Here is a 23,725-nt window from a genome sequence, read left to right on the forward strand (position 1 = left end):
TGCACCTAATTAAATAACATATTTGTACATCTTTAGGTCTACAAAAAAAAACATATCTGTGTGTGTAAATTAATCTACTAAACAAACGTATAGGGCCTACTTAAAAAAACTACAACAATGTACCAGATTAAAGAACATCTTTGCACATCTTTAAGTCTAACAAAAAATAACATGTCAATGTGCGTGTGAGTGTGTGTATATTCTTAATCATAGTCACAGGTCTGACAGATGAATGATGCTGGTAACCCTGGAGTGCAGGCTTGATGGGCCCAGAAACTATAGGGTGCATTTCACCTCTGTCAGTCTTTCTTTTCCATGCCATAAGTTATTCTTTAAAAAGAAAGTTATATTAGTTATATTCTTAGTAAGGGGATGGTTGTAAGACTTTTTAAATAAGTGTTACAAACCACCCCACCCCTATCAACCAATGTTGAGCAAGCTGTATTAGCATAGTGGTTTGAAATTGCAGGGGGAAATGCATCACTTATTGCCTAAGAAACTACTATTCAATCTAATGTATCTGCAATAGTATAGATACTAAACAAAATATAGCATTGGTCAAAATTTCAAAATCAGTTTTTTCTCTATATATTCTGCATGTGCCTGTTTCCAGCCTTTAGATCACCATGCTGGATCAGGGAGGAAGTAAAATACTGAAGTGATCACATGACTCACATCTTATCCCTAACTGGTGGAATTGGCTTTATGCCACAGCTTCACTACTTCCTGAACTTCAGCCAGCCCTTTGTTTCCTGTCTGTCATTATTGGACAAACTGATTAATCCAGGTGTGCCTGGCCTCAGTAACAATAATCAGGCACACCTGGATTAATCAGTTTGTCCAATAATGACAGACAGGAAACAAAGGAGCTGGCTGAAGTTCAGGAAGTAGTGAAGCTGTGGCATAAAGCCTATTGATGGTGTTACAACTCTCCCCATGTTACAACCTTCCCCGGTCTCCCCTACTTATGTTTTATCATTTAATCATTTAGACCTTAAATATCATTTAATCAAATGTAATCAAAATATTTTAAAGAAATCATTATTATCATGTTGATATGTTTCTCATTACTATCGTGTGTTACCATTATTATAATTTGATGTTAAATGCTTTTCTTTTATTAATCTTTATGCCTCAAATTTAGCTGATTGACTTAGCGTGAACTTTTGTATGCTGTTTGATGAGGTCAAGAATCTATACATTTCCAATAGACAGACCACAAACACTCAAATATCTCAGAATAAAGTGATAAACGAATGTTATCTTAGCTAAAGATCTTGCAGAAGAGACATGTTGTGCAGTTGTTCTGTATTGTATTAAGATGAACAACTTTCTGACACCTTTGGGGTACGAGACAATGTGTGTACGGCCCCCCTCGACGGTGTGAAACCACAAAAGAACGATGTGCTTTTGTCGTTAGTGTCTGCTCAATGTGATAGTAGAGGAACTTAGCCTAGCTGTGCTGATAAGCATCTGCATAAGAGGAAGAATATTTTCTGTAATGGTCAATCTCAACTTGGATGAGACCCTGTTCCTTTGGCAACTTGTCTTAAGAGAGCTCTCTCAAACAACTTACTTACCTTTAAGCAAGAATATTATACTCCGAGTTTGAATTATATTTTACTTAGAAATATTAGAAGTGATTTTAACTGTTCATTTATGTTTCTTTATTAAACTTTTAATTCTGATTATGTGAATTAATTTTACTCTTCATTTATTATTTGATTGTCTGCTGTTAAGAAATAAAATTTGCCTTAATCATCTGACTGGATCTCCTCCCTGCACCACAAAGGATATGATTATAGATTTTAGAACTTATGTTTCACATTATGATACTACGATCAGTAAAGACCAGGCTGTGGTTTGTGACATACAGTCGTAGACTACAGATTGACCTTTGAGGAGAGTTGTGAAAAGCGACACCAGCATCTGTTTTACCTCAGAAAACTATCCAGATTTCACACTGATAAATCTATGATGACCCTTTTTTATCAGGATTTCTTTGAATCAATCGTGTCCTCCTCCCCTGGGTCGTGGTTTGGTAATCCGTCTCTGAAAAACAGAAATTCTCAACCAAATTGTCAAATGGGCTATTGAGATTATCCATGAGCTTCAACTCAACCTATCAGGTCTCTATCCACACAGCTGCGACATAAGGCGAGCTCTATAGCCTATTAAAGACTGTTTCCATGTTGGATTCCAGCTCCTTCATTCTTGTTGTCGGTTTGTGGCCCCTAGGTGGAGAACAAAACGATACAGGAATACTTTTTGGGTGAAAATGTTGTCATCATTTACTCACCCTCAAGTTGTTCCAAACCTGTAGCCAATATGGCATAATATGGCAAGCCGTTTTAACTTTTATTCATTTCCAGGATATGAATCCTTGATATCAACAATTACATTTTCACTAGTTAAAATGATAATTATTGATATCAGGAATAATATTTCCACTAGTAACAATGGCAATTTTGGATATCAGGAATTACATTTTCACTAGTAACAATGCTAATTCTTGATATCAACAATTGAATTTCAACTAGTTAAAACTATATTTCTTGATATCTGTAATTGTATTTTCACTAGTGAAATGTCACCATAGGCTGCCATTCAAAATCAATTCTTGATATCAAGAATTGATTTCTTACTAGTTGAAATTCCAATTTCACATATCAGAAATACAATTCTTACTAGTAAAAAAACTTTATTTTTGATATTAAGAATTAAATTGTCACTAGTTGAAATGTCTATTCTTGATATCAACATTTGAATAACAATGTTAATTTTTGATATCAATAATTCAATTTTCACTAGTGACAATGTTAATTTCTGATATCATGAATGTGATTGTTACTAAGAAAGCCATTTTAGATATCTGAAATAATATTGATATCAGAAATACATTTTCAAATATCAAAAATGAAAATTTCTACTAGTAGCAATTCAGTTGTTGATATCAAGAATAGACATTTAGACTAGTGACAATTTAATTGTTGATATCAGGAATTCGCATTTTTACTAGTAACAATGTAATTATTGATATCAAAAATTAGATTTCTACTAGTAAGAAATCAATTCTTGATATCAACAATTGATTTTGAATGGCAGCCTATGGTGACATTTCACTAGTGAAAATACAATTGTTGATATCAAGAATTACATTTTTGATATCAATAATTCAATTGTTGATATCAAGAATTCAATTGTTGATATCAAGAATTCAATTGATATCAAAAATGTAATTGTTGATATCAAAAAATGTAATTCTTGATATCAACAATTCATATCCTGGAAATGAATAAAAGTTAAAACGGCTTGCCATAAGCCTATGCATTTCTTTCTTCTGCTGAACACAAAAGATGATATTTTGAAGAATGTTGGTAACCAGTCTCATTGACTTCCATAGTATCTTTTAAGTCAATGGGGCCCATCAACTGTTTGGTTATTACCCTATGTGGTTATACCCTCGGGTACTAATAAAGACGGTCTAGCGACAATGCTGATCATACCATCCATTCCATTGAACCGTTAATCTGAAGCTGGACAGACTTGATCTTCTCTTGAGTGCTTGTCAATGTTTGCTTCACTATAGCATCTCTGCTGACAATAGCCTGAATGTACAGTAGCTATGACATATAGTTGTTTTACATTCCGACAGGTTATAATAGTTCTGTGGGTAGTAAATACCCTCATCTATCCAGCCTTGGTTAAAGAGAATTTGCACCTACAAAAAGCACTCAACACGCACATTAATTGGCTCTAGAGATAATATTCTACAGAATGTTTGGTATATGCTGTGCTTTATGAAAGCATATTTATTCATTTAATCAAATGATAGAGATTGCTTTAAATCGTATAGTTTTCAGCAATTATACCGGTAGATGATTCAGGCTCAAACATACAGAACAATGCCATAAGGGATGATTACAGTTATTAAAGTCATAAATAGGCTGATTAATGGTTCCTACAAGGTGAGATTAGAGCTATTAAGCTCGCCAAGCGATAAAATTGATTCATGCAGTCCTGCAGAGTCAGATGCAGTTCTCATCAGGCCTGAGACAATGTCTGTTGAGTGGATTCTGTTTGCACAGAGTGATATGCATATTTACAGACTTTCTTTGATACAGCAACTTGCTACCGTACATGAAGTGGATTATATTGGTCACTAAATGTTTTACTAGATATGTACACTATGTAACATTATTTCATCAGCCTCAATACTTCATTTTGAGCATTAAATCAGCAGATGATACTATAGAAAGTGTTGAATTAATATTTAATAAGGCACAAATAAGGACTGCATACATTTTAAAAAAAAAAACATAATGCATAACTCATGACTGATACCAAATATCATGCTTTATAGAATTTTAATTCTATACATTTTATTGTTGATGTGGCATTCGTAACTCCAGGATCTATTTCCTGCTTCCATTTGAGTTGATGTCTAAGCTAAGTTGAAAACATAATTCAGGATCCATCTGTTTGAACGTTTAAAACATTTCCATACATTCATGGTATCAACGCAACTGCTTGACATAATTTCAAAAAGTCATTTAACCTTATTTAATTTTATTAGGCGTCTAAAATAAATCTAATATAAAGACAAATTAAATTTATTTAAAAATACAGCTCAGATATGCAGGTGGTGATTAATGAGCCTAAAGAAGAATAGCATTACTAGTAAGCACTAAACTTAAGGAATAGTGTTTAGAAACCAGTTTTGTGAAGGATTGAGGCATACTGGCCTTTTGTAGCAGACAGGCTTCTTTTTATCACAGCAGCGTGCACTCTGCCATTTGAAATCATTTTTAGGGTCCAGGGACATTGAAGCACATAAGCCCTTCAAAAGGTCCAGTGGTTGCCCATCGTCCCAGTGGACGTAATTGACATTGGGTTCATAGTCCTCCTGCCAGTACCACTCTGTAGTTAGTAGACTGCGGCGGAGACCGATCCAGCCCGTCCCGTCCTTCGTGGTCAGGCTATCAGCCATGTCCTTCAGGACGGCTTTGCTTACAGGACAGGCAAACTGATTTCCATTATTCATGCAGAACTCAAACGACTGCGTCCAACTCAGAGGGTCAGGTCCAACTGCAAATGCTCCAGGAACCAACGCACAGCCATGAAGATCTGAATGCATAAATAAATGAACATTTTTACCTTCACAATTACATGCCTTGTGGCTGGGGATGTGCACCATTCAGAATTAAATTGAGAATGTTTCTCTTTTTTTTTATTCTAATAATTTAGTTCCTGAAATTGAATTGAGGCACCAAACAGGATTCAGAATTGGGTAGCACTTTAGAATACCGTTCCGTCATTAATGATTAAAGAACTATACAGGAACAAATGAGTAACACACTATTAACTTAGTAACTATTAACTCTGATTAATTAATAATTAGTAATAGTGCTTAGTCGAATGTGGTAGTTCACTATTAGCATAATGTATGATTCATTCTAAAGGGAAGATCATGGTGACTCAAGTATTACCAAATCCTTCAGAAGGAAGGACTAATTATTTGAATCAGTATTCTAAAGTGAAAAACATGAAAGCTCTCTAGTAATGACTGAAATCTGTTTTCTGTAAGGTTTTAGATAATGACTCAAGTGTTAAGACATCCTTCTAAAAAACTACTAATAATTTGGATCAGTATTTTAAAGAGAAGACCATTCTGTTACCCAGAATTACTAGTTTTTTTTTATTCGCTTTGGTACTATTTTCGGAAGTAAGGTGTACATTTTTCAAAACAACTTGTTTGCAATTTCCGATATGGATAACCAAATGTAATGAATTCTTTTTACATAAGTGATTTATAGATAATAACCACCACTATGTTCAAAGTGTGTGCACACGCATGTGTGTGTGAGAGAGATACAGAGAAATTTGCCATTTGTGAAAACACTGTAAAGCAGAATAGAGTATAATGGAGAGGAAACGGTCAATGACTGTAAAACAGTAGATTGATCTAGAAGGGAGGGAGACAGATGGCATCAAATACAGCATTTTACATTACTGTTAAAAGTACTAAATTGAAAGAAGATCATACTGTTGTGTTTCTGTGATTAAACCAAACGTTCTCATTACATATTACAATAATCTTGTGTTTGAAACAATGATTATGTGGACTGAAAAATGTATAACTGTAATGAAAGCATGGGATCAGTTTGGATTTTTGTACTAAGAGTTTTGAAAATGTACACCTTACTTGTGAAAATAGTACCAAAGCGAATAAAAAAAAACTGTAATCACAGAAACACAACAGTATCTTCTTTCAATTTAGTACTTTTAACAATCAGTTCATTCAACAGCAAACAATGCAAGATACATGTTTCAAACCACCCTTGTTGCTGAAATAATTACAGTATTACAGGCAGTTGCCACATTAGAAAATACACGTGCATTACCTAACTTATGTAATTGAATCTATAATGTTTGTAATAGTATCTGCAGTGAGTTATCAAAAGCTGTGATGAAGTATGACACAGCCATGAGGTTCTGTGCTAGAACAGAGTTTGCTGCCAATACAGTAAATGTGTTCACTCTATCTGAATCTATACTGTAGTGGACCTTTACAGATGAAGGTTGAGTTACAGTAATGTGGCAGTCTCTACCATGGTAATCTGTTTACAGTATCACATGGCATACATACTGTAATGTAAAATGCTGTATTTGATACCATTCTGTCTCCCTCCCTTCTAGATCAATCTAATGTTTTACAGTCATTGACCGTTTCCTCTCCATTATACTCTATTCTGCTTTACAGTGTTTTCACAAATGGCAAATTTCTCTGTATCTCTCTCACACACACATGCGTGTGCACACACTTTGAACATAGTGGTGGTTATTATCTACAAATCACTTATGTAAAAAGAATTCATTACATTTGGTTATCCATTTCGGAAATTGAAAACAAGTTAATCAATATCTATAGAAATCTATAGGTGTACCAAATGATTCATTGATTAACCATTAAGATCAGTTGGATTAAATAATAGACAAATGTATTAAACTGAACAAAAAGAGATGCAAATCAAAAGTTTGAGAGTAAGAGCTTTATGAAAGGCAGTTACTGTGAATGAAACAGTTATGTAGATGAAACACTTATTTTGTGTTGTGAAAAGGATACTTTGTGATTTTGTGAATTGTACTAACACAATTGAAAACATGATGAAATGTTTGAAAAAAGTGCACTTTTGATGATCTGTTGTGATATTAGCACTAAGAGTTTTGAAAATGTACACCTTACTTCTGAAAATAGTACCAAAGCGAATAAAAAAAAACTGTAAACCAAACGTTCTCATTACATATTACAATAATCTTATGTTTGAAACAACGATTATGTGGACTGAAAAATGTATAACTGTAATGAAAGCATGGGATCATGTTTTGAAAGAATGACTAGCTGTGTTACAAGTGTGATCAGTTTGGATTTTTGTACTAAGAGTTTTGAAAATGTACACCTTACTTGTGAAAATAGTACCAAAGCGAATAAAAAAAAACTGTAATCAAATTTGAATGTAAGGAAGTAGAATTAACATCATACAGTACAAAAGTATTTTTAACTAAAAACGATTAGATAGATAGATAGATAGATAGATAGATAGATAGATAGATAGATAGATAGATAGATAGATAGATAGATAGATAGATAGATAGATAGATAGATAGATAGATAGATAGATAGATAGATAGAAAGATAGATAGATAGATAGATACTTTTTTTACCTGGTTTTTCAGTGATGGGTATAGCTGGGCCTCCAAAAAGTACTTTCGCATGCACATATTCCAACATATAAACAGCAATCTTTGAGGTTGGATGCCAGATTGTGGCACTTCGGTCTTGAATAGTTACTTCAGTCGAAGAGTACTTTGTGCCGGCAATTGCAGTCCATTTAGATGCTGATAGCAAACCATTATGTGTGCGCACATCATCTTTGCTGTCTGTTTCAGCTATCACCACAGCCCTGCCATTTTGTGTAGAAAACTGCAGCAGGTAGCAAGCAAAAAACATGGTGTCTGGGATCAACTCCACAATGAGGCCCAGACTGACAAGTCTGAGGGACACTCTGTCCGAAGCATTTACCAGTTGAGATGTCTCCAGGTTTGAAAACGGCAGAAGATCTGAGGCATTAGCTTCTAACTGGTTACCATCATGAAAGAGCGAAGATGGGTTTTCTGACAGCACAAGTAACTGGGTCTCGGCCACATTGAAGATGGATGGTACGATAAAGCTCCGACCCTGAAACTTTGTGGGAAGAATCTGATTCATTATCATGTTACAGTAACAGTCTGCAGTCTCTACACACGGGTGGGTCAATATCACAGCTACTTCTTTGCTAGATCTGACCCTCAGCACGGAATTGTTGGTCTGAAGCTGGAACAGCTGGTAAGGATCGATATCGAAAGTCTCTTCTTGAGCATCTGTTGATGTTTGCTTGACTACAGTGATGGTGTTTTTACTGTTCACAGCATTGATAATGAGTAACCTGAATGAGCTGTATCTCATGGTTGTACTGACAAGCCTAGGAAGGTCGAAGGATTCAAGATACCCTGGGTAATCCAGCAGAGGGATCAAATAGTCTGTACCGAGATTAACCGTGGGCTGGACGACATTGGTCTGGACGCTTGTTGCCTGCCAACTTTGAGAAACCACTGTGATGTTTTTGTCACTGGTAACTCTGACAGATGCGATCGAAGAGCCAAGCTGATATACTTCAGCAGATTTTGGAATCTGCACATTCATGGTCTGTCCTGACTGCTGGATTTGTAAGGCTTTCTGTGTGTTTTTGTAGAAGACTGTGAATGTAGTCTGGTCATGAAGGGCCGTGACTTTTAAAAGGTTCCAGGGATACCACGGATAGAAGAAACCTAGGTTCTCTGGAAAGGCCGTGATGAAGTTGTCTCCATAGCCCACTTCTGTAAGACCTTAAATGAAAATGTTCATTGTACAGGAGCTGCATTCCAAATAACTTTTTAAAAAACAGCAGCTCATTAAAGATTTTCAGGTAGTATTGAAAAGTACAACAGAAACTGCCCAATCTGGGAGAAACCAGATCAGAAAATCATCAGTAAATTAATATTACATTTATTCACTTAGTAGAAACCTTTATCCAAACCACAGACATAGAAGATAGTAAAAGTGCTTCCCTTACCTTGGCAAAACATTGATGCGATCAGCAGAACAACAAGCATGATCATGGCTTTAACTTGCTGGAAGAAAAGACAAAAACTGCGAAGAACAAAAATTGATTGTAAAATATGTTTTGGCACACATTAATGTATAGAAGGTTTTTAAATACATGCAACACAGAATCCCGTCACAAAGCAACTAATTCGAACAAACTGAATTAAACTGATGACAAAAAATTCTAAAATCCATAGATTGTCAAAAAAGTAAAAAACAATCTATAATTATCATCAAAGTAAAAGACAATGAAACAACAAAAAAGTTGTCTTTTTTGATGTCTTAAGATTAATATGTGAAATGGTATTTCTTTGCAGAAACTCAATTACAGCAAAAACTCTTACCAGATGTCTTGATCAGCACTGTTCTCCTCTCTAAGGATCACCTCTTTGCCCTTATTTTAGTTAAAACACATTTGACTTTCAAAATGCTTTTTTTTCTCTCAGATTTGCATGGGATCCTGGCTACGCAATTGACTTACATGCTTCATTTGACATAATGACTTTCAAAATGCAAAATCATGCTACTAAATTCCTAAAATGCCATACCATACATCCACCAGATTTGCTCAAGAGCATTTAAAAACATGTTTTCAATTGTTATTACAATCGTTTCGCCACGTTTGTTTACTGCATATAGACAGCCAAATGTGGCATTACTGATAGAAACAAGACAGCACGGCACAAATTCACTCACATGATGTTAACATTTCACATCTATGATAAACATACATTAGATAAAAACATTTTAGATTGTAAAGTTGGATTATAGCTACACTGATAAATGACAAATACTTAAAAAAAACACGTCCCATAGGGTATAGAACACCATAAAGAGGAAGACACAAATTATGAATTACATTTTTTTTATTGAAAACAACTGAATTTGTAAATTAGATACACAAAATAACTAATATAACTATATGTACATACATATATATAGACTGTTTATATATATATATATATATATATATATATATATATATATATATATATACATACATACTGTGCATGCATGCATACACACACAAAAAAAACTATACAAAAGCAGGACCAAAAAGGATTTATCAGATCAGATTAACCAATCGCTGTTATGAGGTACAAAAACACTCGCTAGAGTTTCTATTTTCTATTTTATATATGTAGTAACAACATACATTTTGTAACAGATACTTTTAATATTAAATAGGATGCTCTATGCTGGTTTAAAACTATGGTGACATATAGACAAGCAAATTCTTGTAGCAATTAAAGTGAGTTTTTTTTTATTATATAAAGTCTGTGCCCTTTTGGATTTTATAAACCACATTTATGATTCAATAAAATGCTGCCTGTTACCTGATTATGCCTATTTTAGGTGTCTATGTGTTTAAGAACCGTAGATTTGCCTAAATGACATCGCAGCATGGAGGCGATGGTGAGCTGAAAGGCGTCAGCCAACAGAGGATAAACAATGCACCAGAATCAAGCCAAACAGGCTTGAAGGAGTGGCCCTTTTCAAGAGCATTGTGAACGTATGACATATACTTGTATTCAGCTTAACTAATTTCACTTTAGGTGCCTTCACTTTAGATCACCCTACATTACATCTGACATTACAACAGTTTTTACAGTTGTCCAGCTTGAGAGCCTATTCAGTTTGTGCGATAACAGTACGCCATAAAATATTTCATTAACTATCATGGACAATAACATATTTTATTGCGTTTTTTAAAAGATCCACATATTTTAATGTTAAAAAAAAAAAGTGTTAAAATGGCTTTACATTATGCATAATAACAGACATGTAATAGCAAAAGGTTTTATATAATTGAGAAATTAGATTTTGATCTAGTCATTGAATTCAAATAAAAATAAATTACATGGATATAAAGGACAGACCTTTTGGTTAACGATGTAAAAATGATTATCCAGTGAATCAAAGGTCAAATCACTGAAGTATAGGGCCTTTTTGTAGCAGACGGGCCTCATCTTAGAGCAACAGGGCACACTCTTCCAGGAGAAATCCTTGTTGGCGTCCTGCGACACAGAAGCGCACAAAGATTTCCAGGGGGTCTCTCGATGCCCATCGGCCCACTTCGTGTAGTTCACGCTGTATTCGCCATCATTGCCGTTCTTCCAGTACCACTGTAATGTGAGCAGACTGCGCCGCAGCCCGATCCAGAAGTACCTGGGGCCGCCGTCTTTTAGCAGAAAGCTGGTCATCTCCCTTTGGGCCCTTGCGCTGCTTGCTATGCTCAGCTGTAAAGTTGCATTTAAGCAGTAATCATGGGACTCGGGCCACGTCATGACATCAGTAGTGGTCTTATATAGTGCAGGATCTGCCATACAGCCATCACGATCTATGTGCATACAAACATACAGTGACGTTTTCAGTAATCACTGGGAATTTTGATTTCATTCATACTTTAATGTAACTTCAAGTAGGCCTATATATGATATATTGGTCAATGTATGAAACAATAGGAACACATTTTGTTTGTTTGTTTGAAGATTATCTGAGCTATTTTCTAAATGAAAGAAGACAGATTTTTATTTTCAAGCTCTAAAAATTTGAGTTGTGCATTTATTTACATTTATGCATTTGGCAGACGCTTTTATCCAAAGCGACTTACATTGCATTTCAAGGTACACATTTACATTCTTATCAGTTCTTGCTTTCCCATGGGAATCGAACCCATGACCGCCAACGCGCTACTGTTTGAGCTACAGGAAGACCATTTGATTAAATACAGTAAAAAACAACATAAAATTATTGTGAAATATCCTTTGATATAAAATATATTTAAAATAAATGTCTTCTATTTGAATATATATTTAAATGTAATTCACTCCTGTGATGCAAAGCTGAATTTTCAGCATCATTACTCCAGTCTTCACTGTCACATGATCCTTCAGAAATTTGAATATGCTGATTTGCTGCTCAAGAAACATTTATTATTATTATTATCAATGTTGAAAATAGTTGTGCTGCTTCATATTTTTGTGTAAACCATGATACATTTTGTTTTCAGGATTCTTATTTAAATAAAAAGTTTAAAAGAACAACATTCATTTTAAAAAACAAAATCTACTTTTGATCAATTTAATGCATCCTTGCTGAATAAAAGTATTGATTTCTTTCAAAATTAAAAATTTTACTAACCCCAAACTTGTTTTTTGGGGTTGTGTATAGAAGTATATAATTATACCCCGGTACTATGCATTGTAAATAAATAAATATATATATATAAAACATATTGTGTCTGAATCCAGTTTCGTGTCACGTGTCATTCAAACATTTGATAGTAGCCTGATCACTAAAGCTATATCCAATCAATTCCTGATTTGATCAATTAAATTAAATAAAATTCCGCCGTACAATTTTTTCTTCAGAATTACGTAACATTTCAGAAGTCAAATAGGTTGTAAAAAAAACCCATTTCATGTTGACTTTAATCAGTCAAAGTCAGATCACATTCACTCTAGGATAAGAAAGATATCACTTTACCTGGATCTTCATTTAAAATCACAGCTGGGCCTCCGTAAGGAATTCCACTCTCCATTCTCTCAAACATGTACACTCCGATCCTGGAGGCTGGATGCCAGATGATATGCGTGCCTCTAAGCGACACTGATACCGAAGAGTAGTTTGAATTGGCAACAGTTTTCCAGTCAGTGGATGAAAGCAAACCGGCGTCTACATACACATCTCCTCTACTGGCTGTTTCAGCTATGATCAAGGCCTCAGCCGCCGTTGAGTTCATCTGCAGCAGGTAACAGGCAGCAAACATGCTTTCTGGCATGAGTTCTAAGATGAGGCCTGGACTGATAAGCCTGATGGACACATAGTTTGATGCAGTGATGAGCTGAGGTCCACTTTCGAGGTACGGGAAGGAAATTAGACCTGAATTTGAGGCTAGAATCTTTATATTCTGACCTCTGAGCATGAGATTCGTTGTGGATGTCACTTTCAGCCAAGTTGAATTCAGGTTCTTCACCGATGGCACAACAAAAGTCTGACCCCACAGATTTTCGGGGAGAACGTGGTTCGTCACCATGTTGCAAACACACGAGGAAGTTTCAACGCACGGATGGGTCAACAGCACAGCCACGGTGTTACTAGAGTACACTTTAATCTCTGACCCGTTGGTTTGGAACTGGTAAAGTTCGTACGGGCTGAGCGTAAAGTTAAAGGCTTGTTGAGCATTCATGCTAACTGTTTGGATGGAGATGGCGTTCATGATGTTCCCAGCATTGATAATGATGCATCTCCAGTTGTCCAGAGCTATCAGTGCTGCCCTGTTGTACAAGGACGCCAGCATCTGATTGTAATTGATAAAGGGGATTGAATACAGCTTTCCGAGATTCTTTACAGGTTGAACAAAATAAGACTGCACGCTGTCGCCTCGCTGACTGATCCAAAGAACCACGATCAATTTGTTGCTATTGATTCTGACAGAATAAAAGGAGCGTGTGAACTGATATTGCTCGACATACTTGGGAAAATGTACAACTTTAGTCTGGCCAGACTGTAGCTTTTCATTATATACGTTTGTGCGGTTGACGGTGATCGAGACGGTGGTGTCGCCGTAGAAAGCAGTAATTTGGAGCGTGTTGGAGGACTCTTGTGGATGGTAGTTGGCAATGTTCTCCGGGAATGCCGTGATGAAGTCTTTTCCATAGCTCTCCACTGATAGCCCTGTCAAATCGTCAGTTTAAAGTTCATTGTTTTTTATACAGAGTATAGATACTAATATAACATTTCCCCAATTACGATTTCCTTCAATTCTGGATTTCCTACAATCACTCTGCACTCTTTTACACTCTTACGTAATAAAATAATTTCAACTCAAATCAATATTTCATGCCCTTTTCAGATGGTTTAATAGCAAAATAAACTCAAACATGGTGAAGACCTGGCTATGACCATCTAATTACACACTCTTAAAAATAAAGGTTCTATATTGGCATTGATGGTTCTAATATAACTAGCTAATTTCCATATTATCTAATATGGAAACAAGCTTAATCAGTAAGTAATATCAAATTAAGGACTAAGATAGTTCCTTATTAGGTAATCAATAATTGCTGAATGAGATTCGACTCATTAATAACTATTGTGGTGGATTTTTAATAGATAAGATTAATGATGTTACTAACCATAAAAAACTGATTTTAGATGAAGCATCTTATGATAAACTTTTATCACACTTCCCGTTTTTATGTCCGACGGTGACTAACTTTCCATTCTAGATGTAACAATAAACCAAAATAAATCGTACTTCCTTTTATTTAGGATGTAGCCATCAGAAGAACTTGCGACAGACGACTCAATGTAACCTTTGAAAATGGACAAAACGTTCTGTTCTTTGACTGTACTGTGAAATGACTGATTGAAATATTAACCCCTTACAATGTTTTTTGATGATACAGGATATTTTTGCTGATGTCACTAACAAAGGGTTCATATTGATAGAGTTATCTTGTTAGTGATGATTCTATTTTGATGTGTCTGGCTTTATCCTATAAAGCCAGTTGTATTCTTCTTTTTGTTTGAGATTCTCTGAGAACTGGTCAAGAACTCCCGGCCGAAATAAAGAGAATTTAAAGGACAATTACTTAAGTCTGTCTGTCGTTTAAGCTGCGCGGTGAAGAAAACAAGTAAGTTAGAATTATCGACTCAACTGTAGACAGGCAGAGTATTGGATTTAGACGGATGCTGTAGTCGACTGGAGACTCGCTGAAGTGTGAACCTAGCTAACGTCAATGGACGCGCTAGAGTATAAGTTATGGTATAGTTAGGTTTAGGGAAAAAATCTATAACACTAGTCACTGCTAGTAATCTGGATCATTATTTTAAAGTGAAAAAGATCACTAGTAGTTCGTGAAGAGTGACTAGGTAACACTTCAGTATTTAGTGATGCATTTTAAGACCACATTGAGAGTAAAAAAAGACAATTGCTCACATCTCAGACACGTTAATATCGACTAGTAATTAATTAGTAATTCTTTATAATATGTCATAGTTATTAGTTCTTATTGATGCTAATCTCATTCAGTAATTAGTTAGTTCCTCATTAGGTAATATCTCAGTCCTAAATTGAATATTACTTACAGATTAGTTAATCTTGTTTATTACATTTTAGTATGCTGAAGTGTTAATGTACTACTTATTTGTCCTATTTTGAATCTACTTTGAACCAGAGGTGGGTAGAGTATCCAAAAACTGTACTCAAGTAAAAGTACAAGTACTTATAGAAATATTTACTCAAAGTAAAAGTAAAAGTAATAATCTTAAAAGTTACTTGAGTAAGAGTAAAAAAGTATCCAATGAAAAAACTACTCAAGTAGTTAGTTACTAGTTACTTTGGATCACATAGGCCTATATATATATATATATATATATATATATATATATATATATATATATATATATATATATAACATGACATTATTTAGATATTTTTTTATTTTAATGACTAAAATGATCATAATTAGATAAGCCATCTTTGCAACAAAAACAGAAGAGACAAACATTATTTCTGTATATTATATCTATAGCCCGAAAACCATTGCCTGTCCTTTGGTTTGTATAATAGTATAATAACTTATACAACTACATTTGGATTATTAGACAATGTCGGAATAAAGTGACTCTATGGAGTTTTGCATTCATGTAAAGGGGTGGGAACCATTGACACAGATTAGAAAGTGTTAAAACTCTGCACATGTGCCCGCCGTCATGTCATGCCAAACACAACCAACGATCAAATGTACGGATCTTCTTCTGTCTGTTCTCCAAAATGTATTTAAATGTAGGCTATATTTGTGAAAGCATCTTTAAACTGGTTAACTGTGTCTAATAAGGCAGGCAAAGGCATTCGTTTTCAAGTCGAGTTCGCACGTCACTGCGCAATACACACATTGTGTGTGTACACACATTCATAAACTGGACGATAGCTTATTTAATGTATAAATTAATGTAGGCTATATGTCCAAAAAAAGGGAAATGTCATACTTTGTAGTAGTGCTATATGGCGTAATAATCTGTTTGGTTGTAAAATGTATGAATGAAATGAAATCGAATGTATCGTCGTGTGGAATAATTCATTCACAGACAGCTTACGAAGTAACATACGAAGATGTTCAACTAATAAAGATCTTCATCGCTGGCAAAAAAATATGATGCATTTGCAGATTTACTTTCTAGACTGTACTGTAGACTGTGGACTGCCACTTCATACAACGCTCTTGATGTAATCTTGATGTTGATGTAATCTTCCTGTTACGACTCCGAGATGATTCAGTGCGTGCAGGAAACTGAACAGATCATTCGAACTGATTCGCGAACCGATTTAGACAGATCTGCCCAACTTGTTTGATGAAGTCTTTGAGCAGAATCGACTCAAAAGAGTGATTCATTTGTGAATTGAGCATCGCTCATACCCAGAAAAAAAGAGAGAGCGCGCGCTTAGAATAAACTACGCTTTTAACAACATATTGCATTAAAATAAAGTAACGAGAGGAACGTCGCCCAACGTAACGAAGTAAAAGTACCGTTTTTTCATCAGAAATGTACTCGAGTTAAAGTAAAAGTACCCACAATTAAATCTACTCTTAAAAGTAAAATTTTTCCAAAAAAATACTCAAGTAAATGTAACGAAGTAAATGTACTTCGTTACTACCCACCTCTGCTTTGAACATAAATGTGTGAAAATGTGAGAGGCGATTTACCCTGGCTAACCAGTGACATGAAGAGAAGATGAAACAGCATCACTGTTACTCCGTGGTTCTCAGTTGATTTGAGCAGCTACTGGTGTTATATCGGCCACATCTGACAATCAAGAGGAAAAATAATGATGATAGTTAATCACACAAATGTGAAATAACAAAACACACAAGGAATATGATTCAAATAGAAAGATGAGCACTGTAGAAGCTGTGCAGCTTACTTTAAGGAACTATTTCTACCTAACAGGTTGAACCAGTCATATTAAATAACATATCTGACTTATATTGAATTTATACTGAATAAAACTCTGTAATGTAGACGTTACATTGATGAAAAACTTTGAGTGCTATAAAAGTGCACTGTAAAAAAAAAGTTGCTGCCTTAAATGTTAGATGTTTAATTCATTTCAGCAAAAATTACATTAACTTAAAAAAAATGTGTTCAATCTTGTAAAACTTTTGAAACAGTTGAAAATTGCTTAACATATTTTGATGAGTTAAAGCAATGTAAAAACATATGTTGTCATAACTTATTGATCATCATTTTTTTTGTGGATTAAAGTTATAAACATAACCCATAAAAACTTCTTGATTCAAACTGTTCTAAAAATGTATGATTGCAATACAGACAGAAAGTTCATAAGCATGCCTATGTAGTTCTGTATTAATATCTAACATTCTGTTGTCATACATTATCAACAAGACTTACCTGATGCTTCAAGGCCACAGTTCTTCCACTCTCTGAGCAAAATCATCTTCATGTGTGTGTTTATCCAGCAACACAGGCACATTTTGCATTCAAAACACATTTAGTGTCGCGACATTAGTTTGCATAATGAGCTGTTGACATAGAGCTATTTGTCATATAACACATGCTGTATATTTTTACAGCACAGTCATCAGTCAGTTTCTCAATGCCATTAAAGGCTAAATGATGCATGCACTAGGTTTGAGGTCTGAATGCTTGTTTATTGGAATACTACAACTTCCTAGACATGTATACAAATATGACATACAAACATGATGATGCTATGTGGAGATGGTTTTTAAAGTCACCATGAAATTAGTTTACAATTCTTGTTTTTAAATTGAATATTGCCGTATTTATTATATAAATGACTTCCGTGGCGTGCACACATCATTATTTCTTAAAAATTCATGTGCCCCTGTAATCTTTTGTCAAAATAACTTCCCCTCCCTCTTTGCAGTGTCATCTCTTCTCTGATGTTGTTTACTGACGCGAGGGCGGGGCAACCTGTCACTCAAATGACATCACGGCAATAGCAAACCACAACCATCCAATCAATTCCCCATGGACAAAATCAAGCCCCGCCCTACGTTTTTTTCTTATTAGAGAAGCCTTTTCACTCACAATTGGGAACAAAAGACTATCATAACTTATGTTTCATGTCGACTTTGTACCTTGAAATCTGTTTATGAATGGCTTTTTTTTAAGTATACATCTATATACTGGAAATACGAAGTGCCTATTACTACATATAAATTCATGTTCCTAGATAAAGTGTGAACATTGTACATAATATCTACATACAATATTCATGGTTTTAAAGGCAATGGGAACTTCCTGGAGCAAACAACTTAATGTCTACCTATATGTGATCTAGCATCTTTAATCTGTTCTTACTAGCATTACATATAACTATTCTGGAAGTTTAAGTAGGTTTGTAATATTAACAATATGTCATTTAATGCCATGAATTGTAAAATATAAAGAAACAAATATGTTATCCTCAGATGTCACTGATTTGTTCCTTAAACATTTTGTAATTTTTTGTGCTGGCCAGTTTTTACTGTCAATTTCCATTTCCATTTCCTTTAGCATTACCATTAGAATTACTGGCTCTATCATTTGACATGGGTAAATCCAGAGTAAAGTAATGAGTATTTATGAAACAGATAGACTTCAATTGAGCACAGCAGGGCACACTTTGCCAATGGAAACCCGTTCTTGAATTTGGGAATACTGAAGCGCACATGCCCTCCGCAGCAACACGTGGCTCCCCGGTTCCCCACGACGTGTATGTCATAGTGTGGACTTCCTTACCCTTCTGCCGATACCACTCTAATGTGAGCAGACTACGGCGCAGTCCGATCCAGAGCCTCTCATTTAAACCTTCACTATTCAGAAAGTCGACCATCTCCATTTGCTCCGTTTTATTGCTCGGACTGAAAAGCTCGCCCCCTATGAGCTTACAGTATTGATGGGATTCAGGCCAGGTTTGAGGTGTTAAGATGATGTTGAGCTTAGAAGGGACCACTACACAGCCAACAGGGTCTGAATGCAGACAAACACAACACTCATGTTTGTAAGTACGTAAGCAGTACAGGCTTAGCATTGGCTAGTTGTCACTCAGTAACTAAAAGACAAAAATCCAATTTCACAAAGTGTTTTCTTTAGTTAGTGCTTTTGTAAGTTGGTTTCAAATACTTTGTTTAAAACTGTCTCATTTCTGTGATTTTACCTCTCCAGATTCAAATACCATCATATTTTATACTGAATAAAACCACATACGTTCAGGAAAGTGTTACAAAATCCAATTTCCAAGTCAAAAATCCAAAAATCCAAAATCCAAGACAAAAATCCAATTTCACAAAGTGTTTTCTTTAGTTAGTGCTTTTGTAAGTTGGTTTCAAATACTTTGTTCAAAACTGTCTCATTTCTGTGATTTTACCTCTCCAGATTCAAATATCATCATATTTTATACAGAATAAAAACACATACGTTCAGGAAAGTGTTAACTATGGCAGATTTGAACCAAAAGATTTAACTTTGCTCTTAGTTAGGACAAAAGTGTATAAACCGTTTATAAATAGTATTATAAACATTGTTTTATATTTTATGTATTTTATTATTTCAAATTTCTGTTAGAAAAACAATGTTTGATGTTTTGTATGTTACCGTATACATATTTGTTGTTTCACGAATTGTTTAAAATTTTGCTGAAAAATGTATTAATTGTGGGAGGTGTTAAGTTAACACGTGTTAAACTAACTGTATCTTTTTTTCCTGTGCAATAATAGTTAAACAATAACAAGGTGTGTATCTATATAGAAACTGACTTAATAAATAAATAAATAAAATAAATATAAATAAGCCTAATGTTAGACATAGTAGTAGTGTGACAACTAGCCCCATTTCAGGCACAGTTCATCCAAAAATGAAAATTCTGTCATTATTTACTTGCCTTCATTTCATTCCAAACCTATATGATTTTCTTCTGTGGAAGACAACAGAAATATATTTTGAAGAACTGTTTTTGCCCTTACAATGAAAGTCAATGGGGTCCAAAACAACATATACGGACTTTCGACACGAGGGAAAGTAATGACAGAATTTTCATTTTTGGATGAACTATCTCTTTAACCTTTAAAGCATTTCATACTTTGTGTTGATGTTAGAGAAGAATACAATACGCAATACAAAAATAACAATAATGAGCGTACCCATCAATAAATAGGTTTCTTACCTGGGTTTGCGCTTAAAGATATAGCTGGGCCTCCATACAAATGTGGGCTCTCCTCAAACACATACACGGCAATCTTTGTGGACGGATGCCAGATGACACGCGTGGCATCAAGAGACACTAATACAGACGAGTACTCTGAATCGTTTATAGTGTTCCATTTAGTGGATGAAAGCAAACCACCATCTATATACACACTATTCCTGTATTCCGTTTCTGCTATTACGAAGACCTTGGCACCTGTCAAGTTGACAGGCACTAGGTAGCACGCAGAGAACCTGGATAGTGGGATCAGTTCAACGATGAAGCCTAAACTGACAAGCCTGAGGGAAGCAGGATCAGAAGTGTTGATGAACTGAGATCCTAACATTAAAGATGGGAGAGACAGGAGTTTTAAGGAATAGGCTTCAAAAGTAGGCCTACCCGATTCTATATTCCCGCCACTGGCAATGATATTCGTTGAGGACGTCAGATGTAGCCGAACGTTCAGTATTCCGGGTACAGCGAATCTGCTATCCCACTGAGTGTCGGGATAAAGTTGGTTCACCACCATGTTGCATCTGCATCCTGAGATCTCTACACATGGATGGGTCAGCATCACAGCTACTGTATAATCAGATTGAACTGCAATTTCTGTCCCGTCGGTTTGGAGCTGAAGTACGGCGTACGGATCAAGTCTGAAAATAATGTTTTTAGTCTTTTTTACAATTGTGATTAAATTACCCATATCTTCTCCATTGATAATGACCAGCCTGAAGGATCTGCATCTACTGCTGATATTTCTTTCCGACTGAAAGAAAGTATTTATCATGTTCTTGTAATTCAGTGCGGGGATGGAATAAAACGTACCGAGATTTTTCAAAGGCTGAACGACATTAGTTTGTACACTATCTCCTCGCTGACTGATGGACTGCACCACGATGGGCTCCGTGCCTCTGATTTGGACGGTCTGAAGAGTTTGAACGAGACTGTATTTCTCAATACCTAGTGGCAGAGTCACATTTACAGGCTTTCCTGCTGGCAGTGTGTCCTGGTATGTCCAGGTACTGTCTGAGATGGAGACTCTCACCACGGCGTCGACATGGACAGCGGTGATTTTGAGAGTATTCACTGGATTAACTGGATAGTAAAAGGCTATGTTCTCTGGAAATGCTGTGACGAAGTTTAGCCCAAGGCTGTCCCATGACTGGCCTGTCAAATCAAGAGTTATTAATATCAGGAATATGTCAAATGAACATGCCTTTTATTAGGCTTCAAGAGGATAAAATGACACACTGCTTACCTTGGCCAAGCATAGCCGTGATGAGAAGAATAGTCAGCATGACTTCTGTCCTGATTTTAGTCAGTGATCTGAAAAAGAGCATGCGACACAGGTCTCAGTATTATGACTTTGCAATATAATTTACACCATTTCACTGCTTGCTTTGTAACGTCGTCAATCAATGATGTAAGAGTGCAGGTGCACTGGTTTCCACATCAGCATATAACTCTTTGCCGTCCTTGTAAAAAATAAGATGTTCTTAGAAAAAGGACAAATTAAGGCAACATTTTGATTATGTTTTCTGCATTTACTAAACTTAAACTATGAACTTTAAATCTGCCATCACTATGGCAATTAAATGCATAATGTTATTTTAAAGTGTTAACTTAAAAAGGATTTATTCAAATTGCTCTCTTTATTTACATTGTTTTAAATTATGTAATTAATCTAATGGAATGTACAAAGCGCACAGACAGTCGACAGACCAAAAAAACCACACTAACTCGCGCAGTCAACACTTGATTCATAAAGCACTACAGGAGTCACTGATCATTTTAAGCAGACATATAAATTGTTTTAAATGTAAATAATGCAATACTATTGTCGTTAGATTTTCTTTGTAGTTATAGTAGGCTTCGACAATTTTTTTCAAGATTCATGAAGAAGCACGAGAATGAACTAATAAATATCCTACTTCAAAATTCTTCATTATAAAATAGCCAAATAGATTTACAGGGTACAATCATAATATCACAAAAATACTAGGCCTTAAGAATCATGTTGCTGTTTCTACTTCACGGTTATTTTCTGAAATTCTTACCAGTTTTATTAATGTACAACCCCCCAAAAGTACACATTCCACAGGACGTTGTCTTAATAGGCCTTATGACCATTAGACCCCTAAAATCTATCAGTAAGCTTAAGTTCACATAGATATTCTTACCTGATCAGCGTATCACAACCTTCTCACTGAACCGAATCGCATCCGTGTCGTGTTTCATTTATAGCAAAGCATATTTGTCATTCAAAATCGATGCACTTTTAACTGCTTTGCATAAACTGCCTCAAACTGCCTAATAGAAGATAAACATTAGGCTACATGAGGCAGCCATTTTCGTTATCAACATTGATAATGAAAAGCAGAGAACTGCAGCCGTACAATCTGTAGATTTTATATGTTCTTTAAAACATCACAGTGTTGTTCTGATTCTGAAAGTCACAGTTCACAAACTTGACAACTTATCCTAAATGTGGTAACGTTGTTGTATCTTGTAAGAAAATGATGAAATCTGCATGTTCTTGCAAAGTTGGGGGGGGGGGGGGGGGGTAATGGGGGAATTTATCACTTCCCATTTCTCTAAAACAAAACAAGCTACGGCCTATCATATCTCTAAGATCAGGGGTGTAACTGCAACACGCAATGTGTTTTGCACAGCAAGGTGATGATTCATGATAGACAGACAGGATAGAGATTAGAAGAAAGAATATTATGCATTCACACACACACACACATATATATATATATATATATATATATATATATATATATATATATATATATATATATATATATATATATAATGTATAATGTATGTAATCTAATGTAGCCTAATATGTATGTTTGTAGGTACAAAAACACTCAAAAACAAGATTTTTATAAATGATGTGATAATAGGCTAGGCTATAACATAAAATAAAAATAGTAGCCTATTAGAGATAGCCTTCTTTTAATAATAAATAGCATGGTCTATAAATATCGATGTAGCCTATGTATGTTTTATATTACTTTATACATAGGCCTATTTAAAATAGAAAACATTCAGGACTATTAACAAAACGACTCTCGAATGTTTTTTTTTTTTACCACACAACAGAGATTGACTAATCTGATTTGTTTGGTAGAATTATTAGTGTTTTTGTAGGCTAAAGCGTTTGTTTATATGTTAGAAGTGTCCATGACATCCTCGTGATTATGATGCGGCTGCCGCCAAGTTTCGATTTGGGATTCCAAACGTCATTCGGTTAAGTTTCGGTTTCCAGTCTGTTTTATATAAAAAAGATCTGCATTTTGTTCGGATAGGCT

The 23,725-nt window shown here is 35.1% G+C and overlaps 3 protein-coding genes across 3 annotated transcripts; all 3 read right to left on the minus strand.

The window, feature by feature from the left end:
- Positions 1 to 4,655: 4,655 nt before the first annotated feature.
- Positions 4,656 to 9,307, minus strand: LOC130100676 (uncharacterized). Its single transcript, XM_056266222.1, has 3 exons — positions 9,153 to 9,307; positions 7,726 to 8,925; positions 4,656 to 5,127 (listed from the first exon to the last, which is right to left on the minus strand). Exons 1-3 carry the CDS (start codon positions 9,196 to 9,198, stop codon positions 4,694 to 4,696), a joined length of 1,680 nt encoding a protein of 559 aa, XP_056122197.1. The 5' UTR covers positions 9,199 to 9,307; the 3' UTR covers positions 4,656 to 4,693.
- Positions 9,308 to 10,649: 1,342 nt separating this feature from the next.
- LOC130100717 (uncharacterized) lies at positions 10,650 to 17,054 on the minus strand. The gene is made up of 3 exons (XM_056266269.1): positions 16,900 to 17,054; positions 12,674 to 13,864; positions 10,650 to 11,525 (listed from the first exon to the last, which is right to left on the minus strand). The coding sequence occupies exons 1-3, from the start codon at positions 16,937 to 16,939 to the stop codon at positions 11,014 to 11,016; spliced, it is 1,743 nt and encodes a 580-aa protein (XP_056122244.1). The 5' UTR covers positions 16,940 to 17,054; the 3' UTR covers positions 10,650 to 11,013.
- A 1,656-nt stretch (positions 17,055 to 18,710) lies between these two features.
- Positions 18,711 to 22,828, minus strand: LOC130100706 (uncharacterized). The gene is made up of 4 exons (XM_056266255.1): positions 22,586 to 22,828; positions 21,664 to 21,731; positions 20,385 to 21,572; positions 18,711 to 19,192 (listed from the first exon to the last, which is right to left on the minus strand). Exons 2-4 carry the CDS (start codon positions 21,701 to 21,703, stop codon positions 18,711 to 18,713), a joined length of 1,710 nt encoding a protein of 569 aa, XP_056122230.1. The 5' UTR covers positions 21,704 to 21,731; positions 22,586 to 22,828.
- Between the last annotated feature and the right edge of the window lie 897 nt (positions 22,829 to 23,725).

This window comes from Rhinichthys klamathensis, unplaced genomic scaffold, assembly GCF_029890125.1.
Source record: "Rhinichthys klamathensis goyatoka isolate OS25496 unplaced genomic scaffold, OSU_Roscu_1.1 h1tg000246l_1, whole genome shotgun sequence".
Lineage (NCBI taxonomy): Eukaryota > Metazoa > Chordata > Actinopteri > Cypriniformes > Leuciscidae > Rhinichthys > Rhinichthys klamathensis.